General features: G+C 40.3%; 1 protein-coding gene across 1 annotated transcript in view; it reads right to left on the reverse strand.

The window, feature by feature from the left end:
* Nucleotides 1–2813: 2813 nt before the first annotated feature.
* Nucleotides 2814–26580, reverse strand: part of KCNK10 (potassium two pore domain channel subfamily K member 10) — a 63892-nt gene continuing 40125 nt past the window's right edge. Inside the window, exons 4-7 of the mRNA XM_069858640.1 lie at nt 26419–26579; nt 8956–9142; nt 5687–5829; nt 2814–3535 (exon numbers count right to left, since the gene is read on the reverse strand). Coding sequence (XP_069714741.1) covers nt 2912–3535; nt 5687–5829; nt 8956–9142; nt 26419–26579 — 1115 coding nt within the window. The 3' untranslated portion in view covers nt 2814–2911. The remainder of the gene's footprint in view (nt 3536–5686; nt 5830–8955; nt 9143–26418; nt 26580) is intronic.

Here is a 26580-nt window from a genome sequence, read left to right on the forward strand (position 1 = left end):
TCCTGGGAGAAGAACTCAGCTGAGGAACAAATAACACAGCATGCATGGTGTTGGTTTTAGCATGTGGAAACCAAGGAGAATTGTTAGCACAGTTCTGTGTGTATTGCGTGCATTCAGAGTCAGATGAGATGCTTTTGTGTAGCTGATCTTTCATGCAAGCAAAGTGCAGGACAGTGTAGCCAGGCAATAATATAATTCCAAGGACACAACTTGCATGTCTGAGCACTTCTGAACCTTCTCTGGAATCCAAATGCAAATCTAAATCGTAGCTTTTCACTCCTAACATCCAACTAGACCATAGTAAAACCCCAGATCTGAACAGCATAAAACCTTAGTACATCTAGGCATACTTCATCCATCCTGACACTACGGAATTAGCACAACGTGATTCACTGAAGTGAGACTTCAGAAGATTTGTACACATGTGGCATTCAAGGCTGAACTTAATCCCAGGCCTGCCCAAAATCAGGAGCAATAGGAGGCCTGAAGGACTTTGATGCTTGAACATATCTGTATCCTGCTGGTGTCTGCTATGACTTGAGGACAATAGGATCTGAAGATGGCCAGAAGCTCACATCTTCATCATAGTTCATCCAAGCACAGGGCCACACTTCACAAAAGACTCTAGGAGCCACAGTAGCTACTGAGTCAGATGAAACTTTTCCTGGGAACTGGGCTTACTGTCCTGCCTCCAGTAAGCTAAAGCCAGAATGCAGCCCTGCACCTTAAGAGATTCATTGGCAAACTAAGCAGAATTCAATTTCTATTGGATCTTATTGAGTTAAAGCAATCCCAAATGACCTGAAATTTGTCAAACACTGGGGGGGGTTGCCCTTAATTTTCAGACAGATGACAAACTTATAAAGATGATATGATGTTTCAGGTGAAATGAATCAGCAGACAGAACATGCTAAGAACCTCTTTCATCCTCTGCACTAGTGGAATTTGGCTCACTCCTACAAATCTTGCAGAGGCAATTAGATATGCAAATATGCACACTTGAAATTTGTATCTCTATTGCCATGCTTATATTCATAGTCATGGCAACTATGTATTCTGGTGACCAGTTAGATTTTGAGCTGGCTCATTGTGCATAAAATCTCAGAAACTATCACAGAAAACAAAGCGTGCATTTTTGTGTATGCAGACAACAGCATGCAGTTCCAGAAGTCTGTGCCTGTGTGACCTGCAAGTGTCTCTATGTTTGAGTAGACTGAAAGACTCAATATGTCTCTGGCATCTCCACCTTACTTTGTTTACTTTACCTATAAGCCTACAGATTCAATTGCAGGAATATTTGGGATTTTGTGAAGGAGCAGGAAAAGCATTGCTGGTGCAATCATCTGTATCTCATTTCCAGCATGCAAAATCTTCTATCTGCAATGGCAAACAGAGCAGCCCATAGGCTGAGGCTACAAAAAATTAGTGCACTTTGCAATTCCCATAAATTATTTTGCAGTCTTTTCTTTGAATATTTACCATGAAGTCTAGGGGCACTTGTACTTCTTATATCCATACATCCAGACACCACAAAAGATTTTTTAAAAATGCCCACTGTTTGGTTACATTTCACTTTAGTCTAGAAATGCAGAGAGCTCATGTTTAGATTTTATCAAGAAAAGAGATAGCAAATGTCAAACAAAGATGGTACCTGAAAGGAAATAAAACAAATAATTAAAAATACTTGTTTAAAAGTTACAAAATATGATTGCATTAATGGCACTTAAAGCTATAAGCACTTAAAAGATTACCACCACATTTTTCTCAACTTCTTTTCCTAAATTTCTTTTTTCTTTTTCTTTTCTTTTCTCTGAGATTTGATTGCAGCTTATGACTAAACCCAAACCCAGCAAAAGGGGCAGAGAGCCCTGAGATTATGTGGTTGCCCTGGCCCTCATTTGAATAGCATATATGCTCTTATGTCTATTTTTAAAAAATCAGATTCAGCTACAGAGAACAGCAGTTTGCTGACATGCAAAAGCTATAGCTTTCCTTCTGTCTTCATAGTCTTACAGCATTAAAATTGAAGGGCTTTTTTTCAGTGGTAGAAATTGTGAAGGAGAAATTCTTTTAAAATACCAGTTGTCCCACTGTATTTTACACCAAGCCAAATCTCATTAATGTTTCTCTTCTTTTAAATAACATATCACAAGATGTTGCATTTTCTTCATATGCACTTTCTTGCTGTGACTTTACATTGAATATTTCCTACACAAGAAAAAAAATCCATTTGTTTCTTTTCCTTTTTACTTTTTTGTCACTAGTTAAGAGAAATAGTGACAGTGTTTCTTTTTTTTTTTTTTTTTTTTTTAGTGAAAAGAGAAATCAGACCCTCAAAAGCAGCACCCAGCTGGTGTCTGTGTCCATGGACATTCTTTTGGAGTTTAGAAACATAATGCATCTGATTCAAAAATGGAAAAAAAAATCTAGCTTGGATCACGTGCCAAAACATAAACTAAGCCTTAGTGAAAGTTTCTAGTTCACTCCAATAATTTCTCCTCTTTTTAATCACCAGGGGAAGGCTTTATGGATGCATACTCCATTACAAAGGTACACGCTTTTTCATCCCTTTCAAAGGCTTTTCTTACATAGCTGCCCTTTGTCTAATATGATGCCGTGGTATGAGCACTCTGGTGATACTGCCATGGTTCAGTCTCTTCCTTTGTGTCTTCCCCTGGTAATCTTATACAGGCTGAAATTTCCATGTGCGTAGCTTTCTGTTGCCATTCTGCAGTGTTGTGTTCCTGATTTGTTTTGGCAGAGCAAGCTTGAGTCTTTATGGCACAGTGAAATATTCTTCGATGCTATATAATTCAGACTGAATAAGGAGTCTGTATAAGGCACGTGTCTCAATATATATATGTGTATAAAAACATTAACATTGTTAATTCAAGTCAAGCATCTTTTACATTTAATTTCTGTCTTCAAGTAACGCTTTGTTTTCATGTTCCCTTTCTTTGGTTTCATTTGGGATCACTCCATTCTCCAGGTCTGAGTGCTGCTGGATGCAATTGGTCAGGACTGCAGTGCTAGAAGAGTTCTCAGAATTACACATCTTCTCTGTCTCCTCTTCCTTTTTTTCTTCATCCAAGGAGTAGTTTCGAAAGGTCTCATAAATTTTGCGCACATCCTCAGGGATGGTCTTTTTAAGGTCTTTGTTTTTCCTTTTAGTCATCTTAGCAGACGATCCAAACTTGTTAATGATGTTGTCCTCAGATGCCCCCTGACCGTGCTTGTTGAGCTGATCTGACCCTTTAAGGCGCAGGTTGTTAGGTCTGTTGTTGATGCTTTCCTGAGATGAGGCCTTGAAGCGTCCTGTTTCCAAGGCAGTAAAGACAGAGCGTTTCTCTGGAGACAGCATGTCTAAGGAGTGGGCCCGCTGGTCCAGGCCCAGGCGCCTGCGCTCCATGCTCCGGATAGTGGCTGCCCGCTGAAGTTTGTCATGGATCTCCACGCTGAGCCGCCTCCGTGTCTCTCTGAACTCAGCTGTCACATTTGCTTTCCACTCTGCTGCGTGGGCTTTTATTTCTCCAACCTTTACAACAACAAGAAAGAGACATGAATGAGGGGGGGGGAAGTAAAAAGAAACACCCTTTCCTATAGAACCGCAGCACAAGCATTTTATTCTCTGGCGTAAAATTGGAGGCCAATCTCAGCTCCAGTGCATCCATCTGGACCCAAACATCAGCAGCAAAGTGGTTATACTGGACAAGGTCTAAATACACAAAAATAGTGACTAGCTAATGGCTTATGTGGCATATCACTTCTCTGCCTGTTTCAGGTTTTGCCACCCCACACATTTTATAGCTGTGTTATGTGATGGGAGGTGTTCATGCTAATCCATCCTTGGTTAAGAACAAAATTCCTGACTTATAGTATCAGCAGTAGATGATCAAGAGTGAACAAAATTGATCAAATATAGTGATACCAATATGTTTCAGAACAGCGCAACAACCAGTCCAGCAGTACAGTAATGTATTTTCCCTTATTGTTCTTGGATGGAGCTGTTCATTTCCACTGAAGGTTCTGTTTAGTGCCACAGAGCAATTAACACTGGAAATACCTATTAAACAGTTTCAAGTGGACCTCTGAATAATTCAGTCTGGGGTTCATTCTCAGGGATGAATTAAGCTTTCTATAACGGTAGTTTCCATTGTGCAGCTGTCCAAATGCCACACTCTTACGCCAGCTGTAGGAGTTTTCAACACATGTTCTATGTGGGCACCATGAGCATATCCTTAAGTCTCACTGCTTTGCTCCATTTTATTCCTTTGTACCTGACAGCAGAATAATGGCTAAGAATAAAGCATCTATATGGCTGCTGCGTTGAATATTTCTTCCAAAATAAGAAAAAAAAAGATGATAATTGACCAAGCAATATCTCAGTCAACATAGGTATTTTCCAAAGTTCAGCTAAAGGAAAACAGATTCAGGAGCAGGACTTCTGCTGGAGCTCTCTAAGGTCAATGGTTTATTTGGGCTGCTGTAGGGGGAACTCAATTTCTGCATTCAGTGATCCACAAGGAAGCCATCTTTGGTTCCTCAGGCCAGACAAGCAGGTGCCCACTTAGAATTGTATTGGCAGCATATCACATCCACCATGAGAGACCAGTTTTCCACCTACAGGTTTCTACTGGTGATCAATCTGACAGCCAAACTCTTTGTGAAGCCTCTTTACTAATGGGGGTGCATAGGGTATGCACTGGGCCTCAGCTAGTGCAGATGCTTTCTTTCACCATTTGTGTGAGGAAGTTGTCTTCCACGCACTCCAGGAACCTTCTAGACTGCTTCCTTTCTGCTGTGTTGTACTTCCAGCAGACATCTGTATGACTGAAGCCTCCCACAAGGACAAGAGGTAGCGATCTTGAGACTACTCTCAGTTGTTTATAGAAGAGCTCATCAGCTGCTTCTTCTTGGCTGGGTGGTCTGTAACAGACTCCCATCACAATATCCGCCTTCTTGTGGGCTCCTCTGATTTTAACCCACAGGCACTCAGTCCCCTCCTCACCATAATCAAGCTCAAGGGTATCAAAGCACTCTCTAACATAGAAGGCTACCCCAACTTCTCTCCTACCCTTCCTGTCCTGCCTGAAAAGTTTATACCCCACCATAGCTGCCCTCCAGTTATATGAGTCATCCCACCACATTTCCGTGATGGCAATGACATCATAGTCTCCTTGCCCTACAACAGCTTCCAACTCCTCCTGCATATTGTCCATGTTGCGTGCATTGGAGTAAATGCACTTCAGCTGAGCTGGCGAAACTTCAGCCCTCATAAAGGGAATAGAGTTCATTCCCAATTGACTGGTCCTTGGAATAACTGACACCTCAGTACCAGTTTCATCCTTACCATCACCAGATGTACTCGCCCCCGCTTGCTCTGTGGTGACATACTGGCAGTCCTTGCCAGCACACCATCTCTTAGTAGTAGTACTGATGGTAGCACATCTCTTAGTGGTAGTACTGATAGAGGTGTCACAACCTAGGTTGCTTTAGTTGCTTTTATTTCCCCCCTTTTTGTGAAGGAGTTATGATCAGAACTAACTGGATACCAAAGGCAGCTAGTGAGGTAAACCATGAGGAGCATTGGTCATGCAGAGAAGCATCCTTCTTTTCACAAGCAGGAAATCAGGCACTTAAAGCTCTCTTGCAAAATGACAATTTACTGAGCAAGTACTAGTCATACCTCTTCTTTTGTTTTCTTGGACAGGACTCTTAACCAGTCTCCAATCATACTCAGGACAGCAGCAAAATAGGCAAGGCCAACAAGGATCCAGAACCACACTAAAGGTTTATACCACTCCCGGTAATGGATGTCAGCATTTCCTCCTGAAATAAGCACATACTTATGCTTAGGAATCACGAGGTGCAAAAATTATGACAAAATATCTGTAATTCTGAGAAATTCCTGAAAACATTTCTTGACTCTTCCCAACATCACCACAGTTCTAAAAAAAGACAAGAGGCATAGCAGATGGGAAGAACACAGCCTATTTTAATTTAAGACTCTTGCAAACTCCCTACTGTTATGCCACTGTGACCTGCCAGGGCACCTAGTAAACACTTTTCCTGAAATTCCTGCTTTGATAGTGCTTGCAACAGCATCAATATATTTCCAAGATAAAAAATATTAATACAGCTGGTCATCTTTATTCTGAGCTGCCTACAGCCTGGTAGTTGAAAAACGGTACAGTGCAACCCCCTCAGGTTATAGAGTTTCCAGATTTTTGAGGATTGAGAGACCTGTGTGTAGGAGAAAGAAAAGCAGTTTTGTCCTCCCCTTCAAATCAGGATATTTGACAGGAAGCCAACTGTGCATCAGCACTGATAATACGGAAATACTGTCTGCTTGGGTATCAATTACAGCAATACATTCTCTGGCCAGTGACTTGAGAGAAGATATGGATCAAATGAAGCAACAAATATCCTATGTGGTCTTCATGCAAGTCTCAGGATGATCTGGGAAAACAAGTATGTGAAACATTTGGCAAATCTAATGGACTATGTAGAGCCTAAAATGAGTGAAGCAGCAGCCAGACCTACCACAGAATAGAATAAGCTTTTCCAAAAGAAAGCAACCACAACCTCACTTTTGAGACTCCCAGTCCTATCACAGTGCTGTGTGTGCTGAGAGAATGAGTGTCAGTGAGAGGCAGGCACAACCCTGAGCTGAAGACAGCAAGTGGCAGAGTCTGCACAGCCCCATGGGCAAAGCCATATCCCTCAGTACAGGTGAACAAACACCACATTGGTGATACCTGCATAAATTGCTGCCTGAAAAGCAAGCCTACCAGGGAACTTGGACAGAGAATTATGTATTTCCTGAACTCCAGCCTTGGTTAGACAAGAGCTAGACACCAATCTGTACCTCTGCTGCATGACTACAGAGAGATTTTGGCATTTTCCCCCATTAAAATTAACATACAACACAGTTTAGCATTTCCTCCTGATTTTTTTGCAACCCAAAACGTTCTCATGACTCTAATTTTATCTAGATTCAGTACAAGTGTATGTACATCATTCAGACATCCCCATAGAAAGTCAGACTTTGAGAATTGGCAGGGACTGAAATATTGTTTTTTATGTTAATGTCTTCCCATAGACCACAAGTATCACTCTCTTTTTTCCAGTCTTTAAGAGTGTGAGACAATGGGAGGCGAGGGCTGCTGTTGCTATGGTACAATGAGGCTCTCTAATCATACATGTTCCTGAGGAAGCTCACTATAAAATAGAATGTCTACACCTATCTTACAGAGTAATCAGGGCATGAGAAAGTATAAGACTACTTTTTTCAGCCAATCAAATATTCTGGGTTTTTTCAGGCTTCATCTACAATTGTATGTTTGACAGTAGTACAAAACCTTTCCCAGCTTGCTGAGAGCTGGGACACTTTCTAGGTGTAATAAATCAGCATAGCTCCATTGAGGTTGTTTTAGCCAATATGATGTAGTATTTTTGATCTGATGTAGAAGGAACAGAGATACTAAGAGATTAAAGTGACAGAAAATCTGTCTCAAAACCAGCAATAAAACCCAAATCTCCTGGTGATCACCTGCATTAAACGCTTATCGTGAGATCTCTGAAGTTTTCTCATTCAAGGCTCTCCATCTGACTTTTGAAAAATCCTGGTTGTTAGCAGACACTCAGCTGTGAATTATATTCTACTAATCATGTTGGATAGAGGACAATTTAATTTAATATTCAGATCTCTTTTACTACCACACCATTAAAACAATACTGAAGTGTGATATGCTTAAGAAAAATATTGTGAATTATTTTTATTTTACACTGTGATATCACAAAGACAGAATATCAGTGAGCTACTTTTCACATTTAAGTGATTAAAATGGACCAAGCTAACACAATTACTTCTGTATCTGAATGCTTGTAAAACACTTCTTTTTCATATCTGGGGCTCTCTTTGTTCAGTGCCTTTTCTTCCTCAATAATTCATGTCTTCTATACCACTGTGTCATAATAAATGAGGATTAGAGTCTTTCTCTGCAAAAATACTTGTCTGCAGCTCTTCAGCAAAGAAAACTTTATACATCCCTGTAGTTTCTTTTGATGTTTTTAACACATATTTCACTGATTTATGGGAAGTAACAAAACAGCACCGTAATATGGCTATTTGTAACACAGGCATCTTAGTGTCCTAATTAAAAGGACGGCTAGCAGGAATGAGGAGTAGAGGTCATCCACTAATGGGAAAAAATATACACTTATTTTAACCACCTTTTTGTTAGCAAGGCAGTTATGTGGGGAAAAAGAAAAAAAAAATTCTCTCATCTCTCCAGCTAACAATCTTGATTCCTTCTTTAGGAATCAATAAGGATGGATATTTATAGTTCCTGCTAGTACTGTATTAATCTTGGAGAGTAACCTCCTAGCACTGAGATGCATACTCCATCAGTCCTTTTGCACACGAGTTTTCCTTAACAGGGCAAATGCAAAGTCAAAATTTCTGCCAAGGCTGGAGAACAAAATGCAGTTTCTGAAATGCTGCATCTGCTGTAGTAGCAGCCCACTACTGCATCCAAGCAGAGATGTCTTCAGCCCTATGGCTCAACTCTACTTTGTGAAAACTTCTTCCATTCATCATTTTGGCTACTTGCTTCTGCAGTCAGCCTCAGATTAAGCCCAAATGGACTAATATAAATCTTGAATTCAGTGTGAAAGTAATTTAACTTTTGCATAATTCATTGCACGATAAAGGATAATCAAGACTTCCCAGGCTCCCATTATCTACATTTCTGAAAGCTTACAATCTGCAGACAGCAAAGCATCTGGATCTTAAATCAACCTGGTGTCCTACTGACCAGTAACCTCAACAGAAACTTCTCGCATCATTTCATTGGAATATAATACAGTGTGGAAAGCCTCCTCTCTGCATCAGAAAAGAAATCCCAAGAGCCAAAGCCCTCATACACAGCACCTAGGCTCAAAGCGGCTCACCTGCTACAAAGTCGCCGAAGCCAACAGTAGTCAGAGTGACAACCACAAAGTAGATGGACTCCAAGGCTGTCCATCCCTCGATGTGTTTGAAGATAACTGCAGGAATGGTCACAAAGACAATGCAGCCTGCCAGGATGAAGAGGATGGTAGAGATCACCCGGATCTTTGTTTGACTCACTTGCTTTTTCTAGAAAAAGGAAATAACAAAATAAAAAAAATGTATTTTTGAGTGCATTTCTGGGACTATGTACCTTGAGAATGGCAGACTGATCATACTACTGTCACCTGGTATGTCTCTTTCTGCCTTTTGTGAGCTTATTAGGTGGAATACAACCCTCTCTCCTTGTTAGTGAGAGCCTTGCCCAGGTAATATTGAATCTCTGTGTCTGTTAGATTTCCCATTTTCTCTCCCAGGAGGCTAGATCTGAATCTAACACAAAAGCAATGCAAAGGTGTTTTCGTCCTGAGAGGGCCACACCTTGGTATTCAAGTTTCCCCTCTTCACTCTCAGGAGGTCACACCTTAATGCAACACAAAGGGGGTTATTTCATCCTGAGAGGACTGCATCCAACACAGCAAGATGGTAGAGCAGTCTTGTCTCTAGGGATCCTGCCAACTACACCAATTTAAAATGTCTCGATACAATACCGGGGAGGGTTCTTAAACAATCCCATGAGCGAGATTAAGGCACAAACGAGGTCAGATGCCATACAATCTTGTGAAGTTTATTTTCTATAACAACCGATGACAGCGATAGGACAGAGGAAAAGAGAGGAAAAGTCAGAATCCCTAAGAGAACAGTAGAGAGACAGCTAATTAACCACTAGCACAAATCCAGCGATGTACCATTGGCTCAGTCTTGGTGCAGTGAGACAGAGTCTTGCTCCACCATGGCCAGGAAAAAAGGAGGCCCCCCTCATTGAGTTGGGCCCTTCTTATAGACAGAGCATCCTTATGTGATTGGTTTATGTCATATCACACCACACACAGAGGCATTGTGTGATTGGTTTGCATCGTCTCACACAAGCTGTCCACATGCCAGGGCATGAGCCGTCCATGTGCTGGAGCACATGTTTCTGATTGTCTAATTGTAAATGATGTAAAAACTCTGGTAACCCTTAACACAGCATTGTTTCTTATTTCTAGTCAGGCAAGTGCTTCTTGTGCTAGCCTTCTCTTGCATGCAGCTCATGGGTGGAGGAGCTTTCCATAAGTTCCTCCTTCCAAGGCGTTCTTGGGTACCATCTCACAGCACATACAGGACAACCAGGTGGCCAGGCCCACTCAACATGAGTTTATGAAAGGCAGGTCCTGCCAAACTGCAGCACTTAGGACGGACGGTGTTTTGTCTGGATCCACCCAAAAACTTGCTAGCAAAAGACAACCAGAAGCACAACATGCAGCATCGCAGCTCTTCTCATCACTCACAACGTTAGGCAGGTCTGAGCATACTCTTCCGCAACAACAGGATGCTGAGGCCAGGAAGTGGTAGTGATGCGGTAGCAATGTTGAGACAAACATAGTCCAACACAGTCTTTTACACTTGGTCCGAGAAAATTTTGAATCCCATTTTCCATGCACTACTAACCTACCAGAAACACAGCCTGGGAAAGCAGCCCTGTGCTTCAGAAAGGCTCCAGTACACTCTAATTCAGGTTCAATGTGTAAGAAAAAGCACACATTCACACCTCCACAGATGCATATGTATACTCACCAGCACCCAGCACCCAACAAGCCATAAATAAGATTAATCTATTACAAGACATGGGAAAAACTGCCACTGAAGTACCAAGGAGAAAAACAACACAAGAATATAAAACTTGACTTGACTTCTTATTTGCTCTTTTTCTGGAGAGTCATTTTAAGCAATCTGCTAAAATACTAAAGGATGATCACACTTCTTTAAGAGGTATAGACACACATTCACGATGACAGGATTTCAAACTTACTCTAAGTGTTGTGAAGGGAAAGCAATTGATCACATGAGTATTATGCACTGTCTTAGATTGGCACACTTGCTTTTTGTCATGGAGGATGAAGATTTAATCAGGTTGCTGTTTATTTACTAGTCTGGCCAAGTAACTTGATTGCTTCTCCTAAAGATGACTAGCGACTTATTCTACTTGTACTCTTGAGGGCAAAGAGGCACTGCAAAGGGACCTACACAAATTGGAGAGCTGCGTAATCACCAATTGCATGAAGTTTAACAAGGGCAGGTGCTGGCTTTTAACCTAAGACACAGCAACCCTGGATATACATACAGACTGGGGAGTGAGAGGCTGGAGAGCAGCACTCCAGAAAGGGATCTGGGGGTTCTGGTCAACGGCAAGTTGAACATGAGACAACAGAGTGCACAGTATAAAAAGGGTATCAAGCTACTGGAGAGTGTCTACAGAAGGCCACAAAGTTGGTGAAAGGTTTAGAGGGGAAGTCATACGGGGAGCAGCTAAAGTCATTTGGTCTGTTCAGCCTGGAGAAGAGGCGATTGAAGGGGTATTACATTCCAGTTTACTGCTTTCTCAAAAGGGAAGGAGGAGGAGCAGGAGCTGATCTCTTCTCTCTGTTGACTAACGACAGGACCCGAGGGAATGGCAGGACGATGTTCCAGGGGAGGTTTAAATTGAATATTAGGAAAAGGTTCTTCACACAGGAGGGTAGCAGAGCACTGGAACAGGGTCCCCAGGGAAGCAGTCATGGCACCAAACCTGACAATATTCAAGAAGCATTTGAACAATGCACTCGGACACATGATGTGAATGTTGAGGTTGTCCTATGCAGGGACAGGAGTTGGACTCAATGATCCTTGTAGCTCCCTTCCAACCCAGGTGATTCTATGATTCTGTGATTCTATACTCAGTTTTCTGATATGTAAAAATGAAATGGCAGATACCTTGTTACAATGGAAGTTAGGAGGCACATGCAATGCTGTACAGTAGTGGGAATCCATGGACAAAAATTACGTTGGAGCCACCAAACACTATTAGTAAAGCAAAGTTATGCACAGTAATCCTTACTCTGGCCTTCATATAGCAACATTGAAATGCATTTCAATATATGTCAGAACTTGTCTTATGGCAGAAACAGGTGTGAGAAGAACAGCCTGCAAATCAGTACCAAATGTTCAAGACATCCACTTGTTCATGACTGATAAATTCAGCTGAAGGTTGATGGGTTTTTTAAGTTTGGGGTTTCTTTTAAATGGTAACCACACTAATGGGAGAATCTGCAGAAAGACCTGACTCATGGTTATTGTGAACCTCAGTCATTCGCACAAAAGTGGAGCAGCTGAGGGTCTATTTTTTTCTTACTCTCCCATGGGTACAAATGAAGTCAGAAAGCAATGGTCAATCAAGCAGATCATTTTTAGAGCTACTGATAAGAGCACAAAAGCAAGATTCTGAAGTAGAATTACTTGATGGACAACAATACATGAAATTCAGGATACAATGAAAAGAAGGTCTTTTTACACCTAGGCATGCATTCAGAGGATATTCACAGTAGATTACAACTGTTACAGATCAAAAATATATTGAGGCATAAGTGTCATTATTCGTGGAATATGTACATTGTAGTAGTCACACATTACAAAAAGGTTGGTTCTCATGGGTTTTTTTGCAGATGGAGTTGGCCTTGCTGTTTTACTACAAAGAACACCATTTTGCGCTGCCCACATTCTCAGGAATAAGAAAATACGGCCTTTACACTCCAGTTTTGGCACAGTTATATCAAGATGAGACTACATTAGCCTAAGCCACTGCAGTATCATACTGAACAAAGACATTATTAAAAGAAATAAATATATATGTATATAAACCACCACATATATATACAACGCTACATATACATAAATAACACTAAAGGTTGGAAATTTGAAAAGGTTCATACAAACTTCTCTTTCAAATAGTATTTTCAGTCTGGAGCCAAACACTGGCAAACAGCTGAGCAACTCCAGCCAGGCTAACACATGCACTGAGCCCAATTTGTTGCAATAAATACAGTTTTCTATAAGGGTCAAAATGAAACAGCAATAGAGACATTTCTCCAGGCAAAGTAATTCATCTTATAGTGATTTAAGTAAAATGAAAACGCTCTTAAAAAACACTCTTGAAAGATATATTTCCTACTCCTTTTCTTAATCTTGTTTTACCAACACGTTCTCTCCACACTAGTGAAGCAAATAATTTGTAAGAGTTTCATCAAATATAAATAAATCAATGCCTGCTAATGAAAGAGACTTCAATCTAAATCTACCTAGAACTAATCTGGAAAAGACTTAAGGAGGAATCTAAGAAAGCAATGAAGAGTTTTCTGTGATATAGCCACCTGTGAGGGGTTATTTCCACTCAGTAATGAAGGTGCTGATTTTACTCTTGAGGTGGTCTAAGTGCTAAACACCGACATCAATGATATCTCCTTCATATTAATTCAAACAACCTACTGTCACTCTGCTCTAGTGCCAAGAGGGATGAGGACAGACATTCTCATGAAAACACCCTTATCAGTGGAATTTAGTTCTTATGCATCTTTTCCGTCAATAATTGTGACCTCGCTTTTTCTTTATTTTCTATTACATACACAGGGGTCTTATCCACATTGGCCTTATCCAATAATTTCAGGAGTTAAAAGAAATCCTTTTTCCTTTTTTTTTTCCCTTTTATCCTTTCCTCTCTGATCCCACAGATTAAAGCTGACGAGCTGGATTCTTTTACCGCTCCTCCCTTTTGCAATTGAATTAACTGGCAGAATTTTTCTGACCTAACTGATGACAACAGAAGTACTATACAAGGTTCTTAACTTCTCAAGCGGTGACCACGGGGATGATACATATTCCTTCCCAAACAGAGTAAGAGACGTTAAGTGTAAGATGAAAAGACATTACAGCCATTTATCAGACTAGACTAAATGCTAAATGTATGGAACACATATATTTCCATGAACAGCATATTTGAAATATGCTTATTCCAAAATTTTGTAGTGTCACCTCCCATTTCACAGAAACTCCTCCAATATACAGTACTACTCAAACAAAAATAGCACTGGAACATCTGCTGCTTCACAGTGAGCTCAGACAGCTCCTCCACCTTCCCAGCATTTTCTTATCTGAATTCCTGACAAATACCCACAAGACTACCAGCAAGTTGTACACCTTTTTCCCTAGACAACCAATATCATATTTTTAGTGCTAGTATAATGTGGCTGCTTGGAACACACTGTCCTTATCTCTCCACAACTCTGGAGCACTCCTTCAAAGAAAACGCATTTCTTTAACATTTCTTTTATTCCCTTTAGCTACTCTTAACTTTATGCCCTCTTCCATGCTGCCAGCTATTGTTGGAGCAGATTATCTCTTCCCATGCTCTAACTAAATAGCTTGTCTTCTAAATCACTTTCGCCAGATCAAAATATTTTAATAAGAGGAAAGCCAGTCTTTTTACTCAAAGCATAAAACAGAATATCACATATCTTGGTTCTATTTTTTTCTGTGCCACAAACTTTAGGTATGTCCTTATTCAAAACATTTTTGCTAGGCTAGGGTAAACAGTGCAGATAGTCATAGGTTCACACTACTTGCCTTTTGGTTCAGTCAAATGCAACCCAGCCCTGGTCCAGGGCATGGCACACACCTCAGTGAAGTGCAATGCCCATCTCAACATGCTGTACAGAAACACTAGCACAGCATTAGGCTCACAGAGCTGCTTGGTGATCAGTGGTATGGTCACATAAACTTCACTACTGCCTATACGTATCACTGTGGATTTCTTTCTAACTTGCCCTAGCTCCTTCACATTCACAATGAGATTGAAACTAAATGTATTTTAAATATCATTGGTTTAGAGATAACATCTAAGTACAATATAACAATCTTGGTTTTCCGTGTTCTCTGTACACAGCCAGTTCCAGCCTGCTTCAGCAGATCCACCCCAGGACACTGCTGAGTCCCTCAGACTAGATAGTGGCTCCTCTGGGAACACGTATTTAAGAAAGGGCAGAAATGCTGGACAGGCAGAGGAGGAGGGACCAGAGTAGGGAATGAGGGAATAATAAGGTCAGGGGAGTGGAAGGTGCACCGTGGCAGAGCAGGTACTTCCCTGAAGGGACTGCACCCCATGGGTGACCAGTGAAGGACCAGAGGAAAAGGGTTGAGAAAGAAAGGGGCAGAGAGAAGCCACTGTGTCCTGACTCCAAACCCTGCGCCAGTCACTGCTGCACTGGAATGACTGAGTGTGACCTGCAGTGATAACATGGGTGCAGTAGAGGTGTATGGAGTGAAGTGAGCCTGAGAGGGAACTGAGCCTGGAAAAGGGGGAGGAAAGACCTCTTGAATGCTTCTCTTCTTTTTTGTTTCCGAACACTAAAATCAGTAATGAAATATTTATGCTAATTGGTAATAAATTAAGTTAAATTCCACACGTCAAGTCTGTTTTGACCCTGACAGTACTTGGTAAGGGATTTCACTGTCTTTATTTTGACCCATGAGTTTTATCACTCTTGTTCTCCCCCTGCAGGGAGGGGAGTGAGCAGACAGCCATGTGGTGCTTGCTGCCGTCCAAGGTCTACTCAGCACATCAATGAAGAAGGCAACATTCATTTAAAGTATTGCAGCAGATTTCTGAATAATATACTTGAAAATATATATGACATTTCAGACACCTCTGTGGGCTAAGTGCAGTGGTATGAACCATTGCATTAGAGACAGGCTTCTGCTACAGTCTAACCAACTCTCTTGGTGCCTCAGTGCTATTTTAATTCTCATGTTATTTAAATAAACCGTTCTATTGCTGCACAAGAAGATGCAAAATCCATCCCCTGTTTCTTAACTGTAGTGAGTGCCATAGGGAAGACAGATATAAAAAGCTGTAATCTCTCACATTTGTTACTAAGCTTGGAAGAGACAATCCTGAACACATACAGGGCACGGGTCAAAGTAAAGAAAGATTTTTTTTTTACATCACTGTTTTTGCTCACAAAACCACGCTTCTGCAGGGTGTTTGTCTAGACCCAGATGGAATACGCAACAAGCTTCTCAAAGAGCAGCAGCTTTCTCTAATGTTATTTCTCTAAATCTCTAGGCATTGATCTAGCTGCAGTCATAATGTGAGTACGGATACTGTGTTATGAAAATACAGAAACACTGGCTCTGAAATTTTCTAGGCTTGATACGCCCCTTTGCAATCTTCTTCCTCTCTCTAGAAAGCACTCATAGGGTTTTCTAATATGCACCAACTAAGTTTTGGACAAGAAAAAAAAAATGTTAAATAAGAGGGTTCCATGTATATATATGCTCTTCTCAGACACTGGAGGAGATAAAGCACAACAGAGGTTCATGGTACAGACATAAGCAATTTCAAAGGATGCTCAAAGAGGCCAAATTTGGAATGTATTTCTCCCTTCTTCCCTCCTTCCTTCCCTTCAACTCCCTTCTGAGTTACACCTATATTCTCTTCTCCCAGGAGTGCAAGAAAGGGTTCCCTGTACCTTCCCTGTACCTGAATGGATTTTGCCTTACCATTCCTGATAACCCTGATTTTCACCAGTGTTGAGTCAATGCTTTCATCTGGTTCATCAGTGCAGTTCAGGGGAAGAAATAAAATACAGTTATGATGGTGTAAAGAAAAGTGCCACATACCAGTAGGGACAGATTTATGAGTGTATGGTCAGCATCTCATTAAGAAATGCACTGAGACAGGGAAAGACAATTAGTGTAGCTAGATCAATGAGAGATCTACTTATCTATTGCATGACATGGCCACTTTCAAAGACACAGCAAGAAAAAGAAATTTTAACTTCATGTTAGAAATAACTCAGCAGGGTGGAGAAATCCATATTCTTTTTTTTAGCTCTGTTTGGGATTTCTTTTTTTGTTCTGTTATTTCTTTGTTTTCTTTTATTTTCTTTCCCCACAATGGAATAAAGAATGCAGATTCCTTCATAGTGTTGAGTTTTCAGAACGCTTCCTTAGTCATTAGAAATGTAACAACAGCAGCATCCCTAAGGATAGAGCAGATGCTTTCTTGTACTAGATATTGAAAGGTTAAACAAAGAACAGATATTCAGGCTAGACTTCTTGGATAAGCAGTCTTCCCTTGCCCTTCTCGGATACAAGAACATACATCATTTTTTACAAGAAATTCTTGAAGAATCCTTCAAAGAATATTTTTTTTTACTTAACAGCTAGATATCGACACTATCAAGATTGCAATATTGCAATCTTTCTAGTGAAAAACACTAGTTGTGACTAGCCAAGTAACCAATATTCTTGCAGGTAACTAGCCCACGCAAAGTGAATTTTAGTCTAGGTAGCCTACAGATCCCAGAGGAGTGGAAGGAAAGTAAAATGAGGAAGACAGAGTAGCTCCCTCCAACAAAAACATGGAAAGTGGGAAAATGCCTCACCCCTAGAAGTGTCCTTCCATGCAACTCTCCATCTGCTCCTCCCAGCCTTCTCCAAAATTTTTGCAATCACTGCATTATGAATGATTTTGTGTTGCAGTTCCATTTCTCTCTGTCTTTTTCTTTACTCCCTATATGGCAAACTTAAACAATATTGAGATTAGAATTTTCTTTAGGATATATATCAGGTTTTCAGAGATGGCAACACCTGCATCAAAACCCTGGCACACAGGATTTGGTATTTCAACACTGCACCATCAAGAACACAGAGAAGTTTCCACAGGCTGGTTTCAAACCAAATGAGAGGTGGCAAAGACTGTGCTTTGATAAGGAGAAAGCAAATGTGCTCATCTTTTTCCACCACAGAAAAAAAAAAAAAGAGAAACAAATAGAGGAAACAATAGCTGGGAAAAGGACAGCGATTATATTCCAGACCTAATTTACTTCACCATTACTCTATTGGTTCTGTGTTCTTCTTTAAGGATGATAAATCTTCATCCATAGATCAATCCACCTTTCATAGAAGGGTTTGGAAGCTCTTCTACGCAGTGTCAATTGCCAAATACTGTCTCAACTTACACTTAAATCAGATTTTTAACCATTAATTGCCTACTACACCTGTCTTTGATTTATTAATTAATTCTGTGTAAACATTCAAACAGGTGATAAAACATTAAGCACCCTACAAAAGAAAAAAGCTAAAGTAGATTAAGAAAAACCCTGACGATAACAGAAGATTTTGGGTTTGTATACTACAACAGCTGCAGTCTATCCACAATCAGAAAGCAATATAATAAAAATTGCTTCCCATATGATAAAATTAACTATTACAATTTACTTTAATACAGATCAATACCTGAACAGTGATAAATAAAGCTTTTGTTTTAATCAGGTATTTCTGACTAGGTTTCACACAATAATCTGCTTTTAAGAGCTGTAAAATACTATGATCCCTGCAGTTCAGTAACAAGAGCATGACTCCAGTAAGAAGAACTGAAGATTTGAACCTCTAATAACTTTAAAAAAATAAGAAAAAAAACCTGAAATGATACTAAAAGGCTTCGCATAAGCAGGCAAAGCAGTACAAAATTTCCTCTGAAGATCCTGTAATCAACAACTATGCTATGCAGAGCCTAACATTTATAGAAAGAGGTGTTACAGTACTACCAGTTATAATCACTTTGGGGGGATGGACTTCAATGCATATTGGGTTTTGATTTTGGTTCACTGCAGCTGACTTGAGATTTCCAGGTATCACTCTACTCTGGATGTAAGCTAGTTTTAAAGCCTGGCTTTAGAAAAGTCTTTCCTCTTCTGTTTATGCTATCATTTTGTAAGACTGATTTGATTCTAAAATTGGAGCAATTATTATCTCTTCCTGGTGTTGACATGTTCTCCCTTCTTATAGAGCTGCTGCCTTTTCCTTCTAGCCACCCCAGGAATGCCCTTTCAGCTACCAGCAGGCTCAGCACCTCCTGGGGCTCTCTTTAGAGACAGACTCACTCCAAAACCTTCTAGTTCCTCTCTTTGAATTTGTCTCAAGTTGATGCTATACTTCTCACAAGCCCTTATAGATCTAACAGGCATTGTTGATAAAGCTAAAATATTTAAAAGACCTTTCAGAGGTGTCAAGATCTGAATCTACCTGTTCAGGTTAATATTAACCCTTAAATTATATGCCATTTTGCAAGGAGTTATTGACTTGCAAAGAAAGATGTGCTCCATAGCCAGTCCACACAAGCCATATACTCCAAACTTATAATCAGCAGCAAAGACCAGTGGATAAGAAAATATCAGCAAAAGGTTTGCAGCACTTCAGTCACTTTCCCTGAAGCAGATTAGCTGTTAGTATCCCTAACTGAATTAATTACACAGCTAGAGGAAAGAAAATGCCAAAAGCTGGGATCCATGGATTTTGTCATTAATTTTTGATACTAGCATACTATCTCAGCACTGTGCAGAAAAATATATTTTCCCGAAGCTCAAATATAACAGAAGAGGAAGTGATCCAAAAAGTAAAACCAAATTCAAGACCATAGCACAAGCCAGTGGTCCTAAAACAGAATTCAGAGACAAATTTGACTCTGGTGGATGAAGACTCACATGTAATGAAGTTAAGAGTGCACAGCTGTGGTTATTTAGCTCACCCATATGATTATCATTTTCCTTTATCTTCTAATGGCACTGGAGCACAAGGACTACTAAAGCAGGTGATGATCAAAAGCAAAAATAAAACTTTCTGCCATCTTTCCATCACCATAATTAAAGCACCAATTAGAAACATTAAAAAAAAAAGCGTCCTGCAGTATCTCAAGGAGAAAAGCATTTCAGAGACAGCCATTGTAAATTTACCGCTCCTGCCTTTCATCCTCCACATCAACTTTGTAAAAATCTACAGTCACACTTTTGCCATTGCTAGACATACTACAGTGAAGTGTCCAAATGATCCTGAGTCTGGACTGCTTTACGCTCAAGAAAAGCAATTAGAACAACAATTCTTGTTAAGAAGTGTATTAAAGGAGTCCAGGTAGGAAGAAGCAGAGAGAGGCATTTGAGAGACTAACATTCCTCTTTGTAACAGAAATGTCACTGATGAACTAGAGAAGAATGCACCCAGAGTTTTCCAACCTGGAGCACGCATCTTGACAATGAGGTCCTGGATTTCAGGAGTGCACGCGTTTTGGCTTAAGCCGTTGTCAGAGAATATTTTTTGAAAGGATCGAAACATGCCTTCTCGCTGCACCCTATTGTTTTCTTCATGGTGAAACTCCTTTTCCAGGGGGTGAAGGGAGGAATGAACGCATCAGAAGTGGTTCACAACCTACCACAGTGTGGTGAGAGATACACTGGATACAATGAGGAGAGCACATCTGCCTTGAATTGCTACAGCCAAATTATTCCAAAGAGTCTAACATCTCAGCAATGACTGTGTTTTTAAAGACAACCACTTTCAATCTAAATAAAGTCTGATGAGGAAGATAAGTTGGAATAAACAGAGCTGAAATAAGCAGAGGAGCATTGGCTGATTCTGGTGTGTCCATCTCAGTATGCAGCTACTGCATGTTGCTCTTCCAAAGCTGCTCTTTCTGCCACGCTCTTCATACACAATTACTGCAATTTCTGGATTCTTACAGTATCTGCATTCCTTAATTTCACTTTTATCATAAGCTAATCTACAAAAAGCATGTCTTCAGATTTAAAACAGAGGAACTGAAAATTAAATTAAAATACTCATCAGATTTGTAAAGTACTCTGGATGCATTGCTGTCAAGCATTAGAGTGTATTTAGATTTTATATTATTCTTTGTATTTGTATTATTCTTATGTAAAGCCCATTTTTAGCCATATACACTTTATAGGGATTACGAAGGATACCACACTGCCTGTAGATCTCTTCTGTTAGTATTTGGCTATGAATTTATACATAAACTTTGTGATAAATAATTGCAAAATTCATGACATCCTTGAAGTCCTCCCGATGGAGCTGTTTACTCCAACTTTCCCATTCTAGCAGTATCTTCACATCAACTTCACTTAATTTCTGTCATCCCTGACCACTTCTTCCAACTTCTCAACCTTACTTCATCTTTAATTTCCATTTGGCTTCTTCTCTTGATCACTTTCTGCTTCACAACCAACCTACCTGACAGCTCTGCCCAGAGCCAGGATGCCAGCAGATGGTAGATTGATCATGTGCTGGACCACTCCTCTGTGTAATTTCTTGAATTAATTTAAATAATAATAACTTTTTTAAATTGTAGTTTACAGAAAATCACTATTAATAACACTATATTAAAAAATAAAAGATAGGATGTTAATATCCAGAGTGAGGTTTTAGGAGCTGATGTAATAACACACTGATGCTGGCTAGTAATGAAATGCAATAAAATAGAAATAGAAGGTATTGTCTTGATTTTTTTTTTTGTATTTTAATTAGATTCAGGAAGTGGAGAAGAAACTTTTCCATCAGTCTTCCATTAACTTGATATGCTCAGAAATGCAGGTGTCAGTCCATATATTCAAAACTACAAATAGGATCTTACTAGCTACTATCACTTAGGTTATGATACACTTATGTACTCTGTCCCTAATTTTGAATTCAGCAACAAGACTACAAATCCAGAATGGCCATAGAATCATGGAATGCTTTGGGTTGGAAGGGAGCTCAAAGTTCATCTAGTTCCAACCCCCCTCCCAAGGGCAGGCACACCTCCCACTGGATCAGGCTGCTCAAGGCCCCATACAAGCTGGGAGGGGGCATCCACAACTTCCCTGTGCTACTTGTTCCAGTGTTTGACCACCCTCATTGTGAAGAATTTCGCTGGTTTGTCTAGGCAGTGATCTAGATGTGAATTTCTGGCTTTGGGGATGATCTCTTCTTAAAGTTTGATTCAGCTGTCACAAAAATGAGAAGAATCTTTGCTGATACAGGGCTGGAAGAGAAAGCACAGTGTGGGAGCTGCCTGGCTGGAAGGAGAAAGGGTCCCTGGTGTTATGGCATTACCCTAGGGAAGAAGACATAAAATTAATACTTCAAGGAAACCTCAAACAACTTCTTTGAGCACCAAACTTAGTTAAAAACTCACTCACTAGTCCCATACTGGTGGCAGGTATAATGCTAAGGGTTTGATGTGAGCCAAGGGAAAGAAGAAAGAGCAAGGGCAGTGATAACAGAGCAAACGGATGGACAGAGAGGAGACAAAGGAAGACGACTGTATTTTTAAGTGTTCCTCCTCTGCACGGTTACTGTCTTGTATGAAATTTCTTTCCCAGAATCTGTTTTCCATTCATTTTCAGGTAAGGAATTTGTGAAGACAATTTCTTTAATTTTTACAATAACAAAACAGGTCAGAGAAGCAAAAAATCTCTAAAAAGAAGTTGACTTGCTAAGAGAAAGTGTAGCTAGGGTAGATCTGATGTATTCAGAAAGCCAAACAACAAAGTTTAGGAAAGGTAGAGCTTTGGTAGTTGCTAAAAGAAAGCTTTCCACCAGCTCAGTGAGACTCCTCTAACTCCTGCCCCAACTCCAGATGCATCTTCTCAGAACTACTTTTACTAGGAGTACTTCAAGGTTAAGGTAATGCCTACTACTGTCTTTCAGAAAAAAAACCCAAAACGTAAAAGAAAAAAGTGTCATATTATATTATATTATTTTCATAACACTTACATGTCTCTTAAATCTTGAGCAAACAATTTCTGATGAGATCAATGAGCAAACAGGTTCTCTAAGCTGAAAACCTGAAAGACCGGTAGCAGATGTGTCTATTCTGACAAGTCCTTGGTTCAGTGAAGTGTGAGTTTTTTACAGAGACATTGAGATCCTGCACAAAGTAGTGTATTTTCTTGAGACATGAGGTTCACAGGTGCAGCCTTACAACCATCCATGCCTCTGGCTGTTCGCTCACATCCCTGTATTGCAATTCACACACTATCAGCTACGTTGCCAGACCTGTCCTCAGTGTCACGCTGTAAACCAGAGGAGTGAAAGCAGTAACCGATTCCAAGAACTACTCACAGGGGCTTCATCTTAGAAGCCAGAAAATCTTGAAGTGTTCTCAGAAGCATGTTGTGCACAGGCTGGATACCTGCATCTACACTGAACTGCAAGAAGTGGGAAGATCTGTCAGGTTATGCTCATCGCATCTGCTTGCAGTGCATGTGAACATTCATTGCAAGGTTTGAATAAAGACTATCTGAATTTAGCCTCTATTTAACTCATAATAATGACAGCTGCTGCTTTCTGTAACTGTGCGCTGCACTATGGAGTGCTATCCTTTCTGTCTTTAGATGCTTGCAGCCTCTGTGGGTATAAAGCAAAACAAAAGAATGGAGTTTGTTCTGCTGTTCAGTATAGAAACAGTCTCAGGTCGTTCATGAGATCCCTCACAAGTGTAAGATAACAATACCACTTTTGTGGGGTTTTATGTCACCTTGGAATGCATGTTTCATTTCTGTAGTGTCTGGAAACTTTTGCCAGGTGGAAGTTATTTATAAGAATTTTCAACTTTTAATTAGATTTTGAGTGTGTACATAGTTTTTTTCAAATGGGTTGGGAGAACCAACTCATCACCGAACCCAGACACTGAAAGCCTGTGACCAGTGTGAATAGTGAACGTGGTGACCCTGTACATAACTATTTTCTGGGGAAACACTTTCGTGCATGTGAGAATAGACTAGTAGCTAGATTCTGCTCCAGATTATTGAAGATGGGACATGCAGGAATAACCAACAACTGAGTAGGTAGGGCTTGCTTCCATGGTGGACCCTTCGATTTACATCTCTGACTTGGTTGATACGTATTTACTTGTACCAAAAACAATTACTCCAGGAGAAGAGATGGCATAGATTAGCTAATATGTGGGGTTCAGGATACCTCCTCATATCCCAGGCAATGCCACACTGCCAATGCCTCCCTTTCCTAAAATGGTAGGTGAAAAGTTACTGTTTTTACAAAGCATTATTGTGCACGTAAATACTTCCAGCCCTACCTAGTCACAACAGAATAGTTGTCTTCCTGGTTATCTACACACCAAAATAGTGGCAATGTTTTGGATTACAGGATGACTAGTGGCATGTGTCCAGCTCCTCTACTGAAGTATTCTGTTAATACTATGGGGGCAGTGTGTATTAGATAACAGTAGATCTATTTTCCCCTTTATGGAGTTCAAATTGCTCCTAAAGTTCCCACAGAGCGTGGGGGCTGATCACTGCAATAGCTAAATTTGGCATTCTTAGGCTGTAGTTTGTGCTGCTAATTAATGTAGGTTGGGTGCAGCTCCGCACAGATCATGTCAGAGGCAGCAGAAATGCACTAGGACAGCTCCTCTGAGAGGAATCCTCCTTTCATCTTTCTAGCTATGTTCCTTGAATGGCATCGGCTCCATGCTCACAGTTACACTGGTGGATGGAGTAAGAGACCTGTAAGGAAATGCGTTCGGTGAAAAGACTGCTGTGCTGACAAAGAAACCTTCCTCTCCTTCTCACCTGCCAATGTAAGCATACTGCCTCTTACCTAGCTTCAAAAGCGACCCTAACCATAATGCAACATCAAGTGGCCTTGAAATCTCATCCATCTGTACAAATGATGACAAAGTTGTTAGGATTTCATGAACGCTTGGCAGCCCTGCCACCAACCGCGTAGCATACCTAAGGGTGAACCGGATAAACAGAGGCAACTGGAGACAGACAGAAGCCGTGTGTTGATGAATATGCATATGGAACTCTGATATATTATAATGTCCAGGACATATGCAAAGTTTCTTTCCATTCCCTTCCTGAAGGGTTACAAGCTGGACTCTCAATTGCCCTTGAGGACCCACTAAAATGCAAATAATACAGTCAGGTAGTGAATGATGTCTTAGAGACTCAGCTACAAAGCCTGAGTGTCAGTAGCTAGGGCTACTGAAGGAAATCAGGTATAACCCTATCCAACAAATCACAAAAGAACAGATATTATTGATTTATGAGAATCAAAATAAAAGGAATAAGTATAATCTTGGCTAAACAAGGGGACCACAGATTTCTAAATTGCTTTGGAAGCTGACAAAATATCAAAGAGGAAAAGAAATATTTTAGATGGTTACAAACAACAAGCAACTGCAGTAACTCAAGAAAACGAAGGAGTACTTTGGACACTCCCATTATGCGCCAAAGGGCTATATTCTGTATGAAATGTTAGTAATGGCATTCTTCTGTGAGTCTTAAAATACTTCCAGTAGAACATGCATTATTTTATTCACAAACTACCATGCTGACAGTTTAATGATATTGTCCATGTCACCCAGAAGGCCAATACTACAGCTGACAATTAGTCGAAGATTTATGACTCACAATTCATATCATGACTTCAAGATTGTAGTTTTTCTTGGGCAGAAGCAGGCTGGTATATTCCAAGAGTCCTTTGAAGTGGAGCAGGTATAACAAGAAGCTAGGTTAAAAAGAAACTAAGGAGCTTACCTTTTTCCATTTTTGCAGGCCCAACCTGAAGTGCCTCTCAATAACCTTGTTTTCATTTCATGAAAACAGAGGCTATTTTCAAATGCTCTCCAGTCAGGCATGTACATCCATAATTACTAGTTATCTTTTTCCACATTTAGCCTGAGATACACTCCTTATGGTTGGTCTGGGACACTTCACAGTAATTTAATCAAAAGGGAAATTGCTCATACTTTAGTCTAATACTCAATTACTTCCTTTCAAAAACAGTTACAAGTAATTTGCTATCATCTGCAGGAATGTTTTAGAAATAGACAGAAATAGATGCCTATTAAAGCAACTAGCTTGGACAGCTTCTCATCCCCTTTGTCCCTTGAAAGACTTACCTCCAGTTATGCTGCCCCCAAGGGAAGCATCACACAGCTCACTGCTAGAAGTTCTGCTTCAAAGAGAGAGTCCCTGAAGTGAACCATTAGCAAAATGGCACTTGCCACTGCAGCACTGCTTGTGGAAGAATTGCTTGTGGTGATACAGACTCAAAAATAGAGGGTTCTGGCAACATGAGGGAAATTACATGTGAGAAAGTCTATATAGAAATCTAGTGTAGAATGGTAGGCAGGGCAGGTAAATACCATTAAGGTTATTTCAGTTGGTGGCATTATGCCAGTTTTTGCAGCTGCTACTTCAATGCACCTGAACTCTTCCAAAGTTCACATTCACTCCAGTAACACTGCTTTCCAAGTCTTTTAGGCTTTATTAGCAATACAGTGAGGATCTACTCTGCATCCCTGTTCATCCAGTAGTTAAACTACTTTCTCTCTGTTTTCAGTGCATGCATGTATATGGTTCCAAGGCTGTTTTACAACTAATCCTTGTATGAAACCTAGCTTAGGAGATGCATTCCCTGGAGACAGCCTCAAGAGGAAATTCAGAGCTGAGTCTATAACACCCGCATCACCATCTAGTGAAGACTATTTTTCTCCACTGACTACAGAGGCCTCTAAGGAAATTAAGCATCATCTCAACTAGACAGGTAAATATTTCACAGTGCCTAAAATGTAAAAAGGACAGTAGGTAATAGTAATAGAATTAAATGCAAGTTATAGAACATAAGCAAAAAATTAGCAGTGAACTTACTCTGAAAACTTTTTCCACCCTTGCGATACCCTTCCCAAAGATGGTTCCAAGTTGGTCTCCAATCCCAGCCAGCAAGATGCCAAACAGTGGAATACCAAAGATGGCATATAAGATGCAGAAAACCTTGCCTCCAACAGTGCTTGGGGCAATGTTGCCATACCC

Source organism: Phaenicophaeus curvirostris, chromosome 5, assembly GCF_032191515.1.
Source record: "Phaenicophaeus curvirostris isolate KB17595 chromosome 5, BPBGC_Pcur_1.0, whole genome shotgun sequence".
In the NCBI taxonomy this organism is placed as follows: Eukaryota; Metazoa; Chordata; class Aves; order Cuculiformes; family Cuculidae; genus Phaenicophaeus; species Phaenicophaeus curvirostris.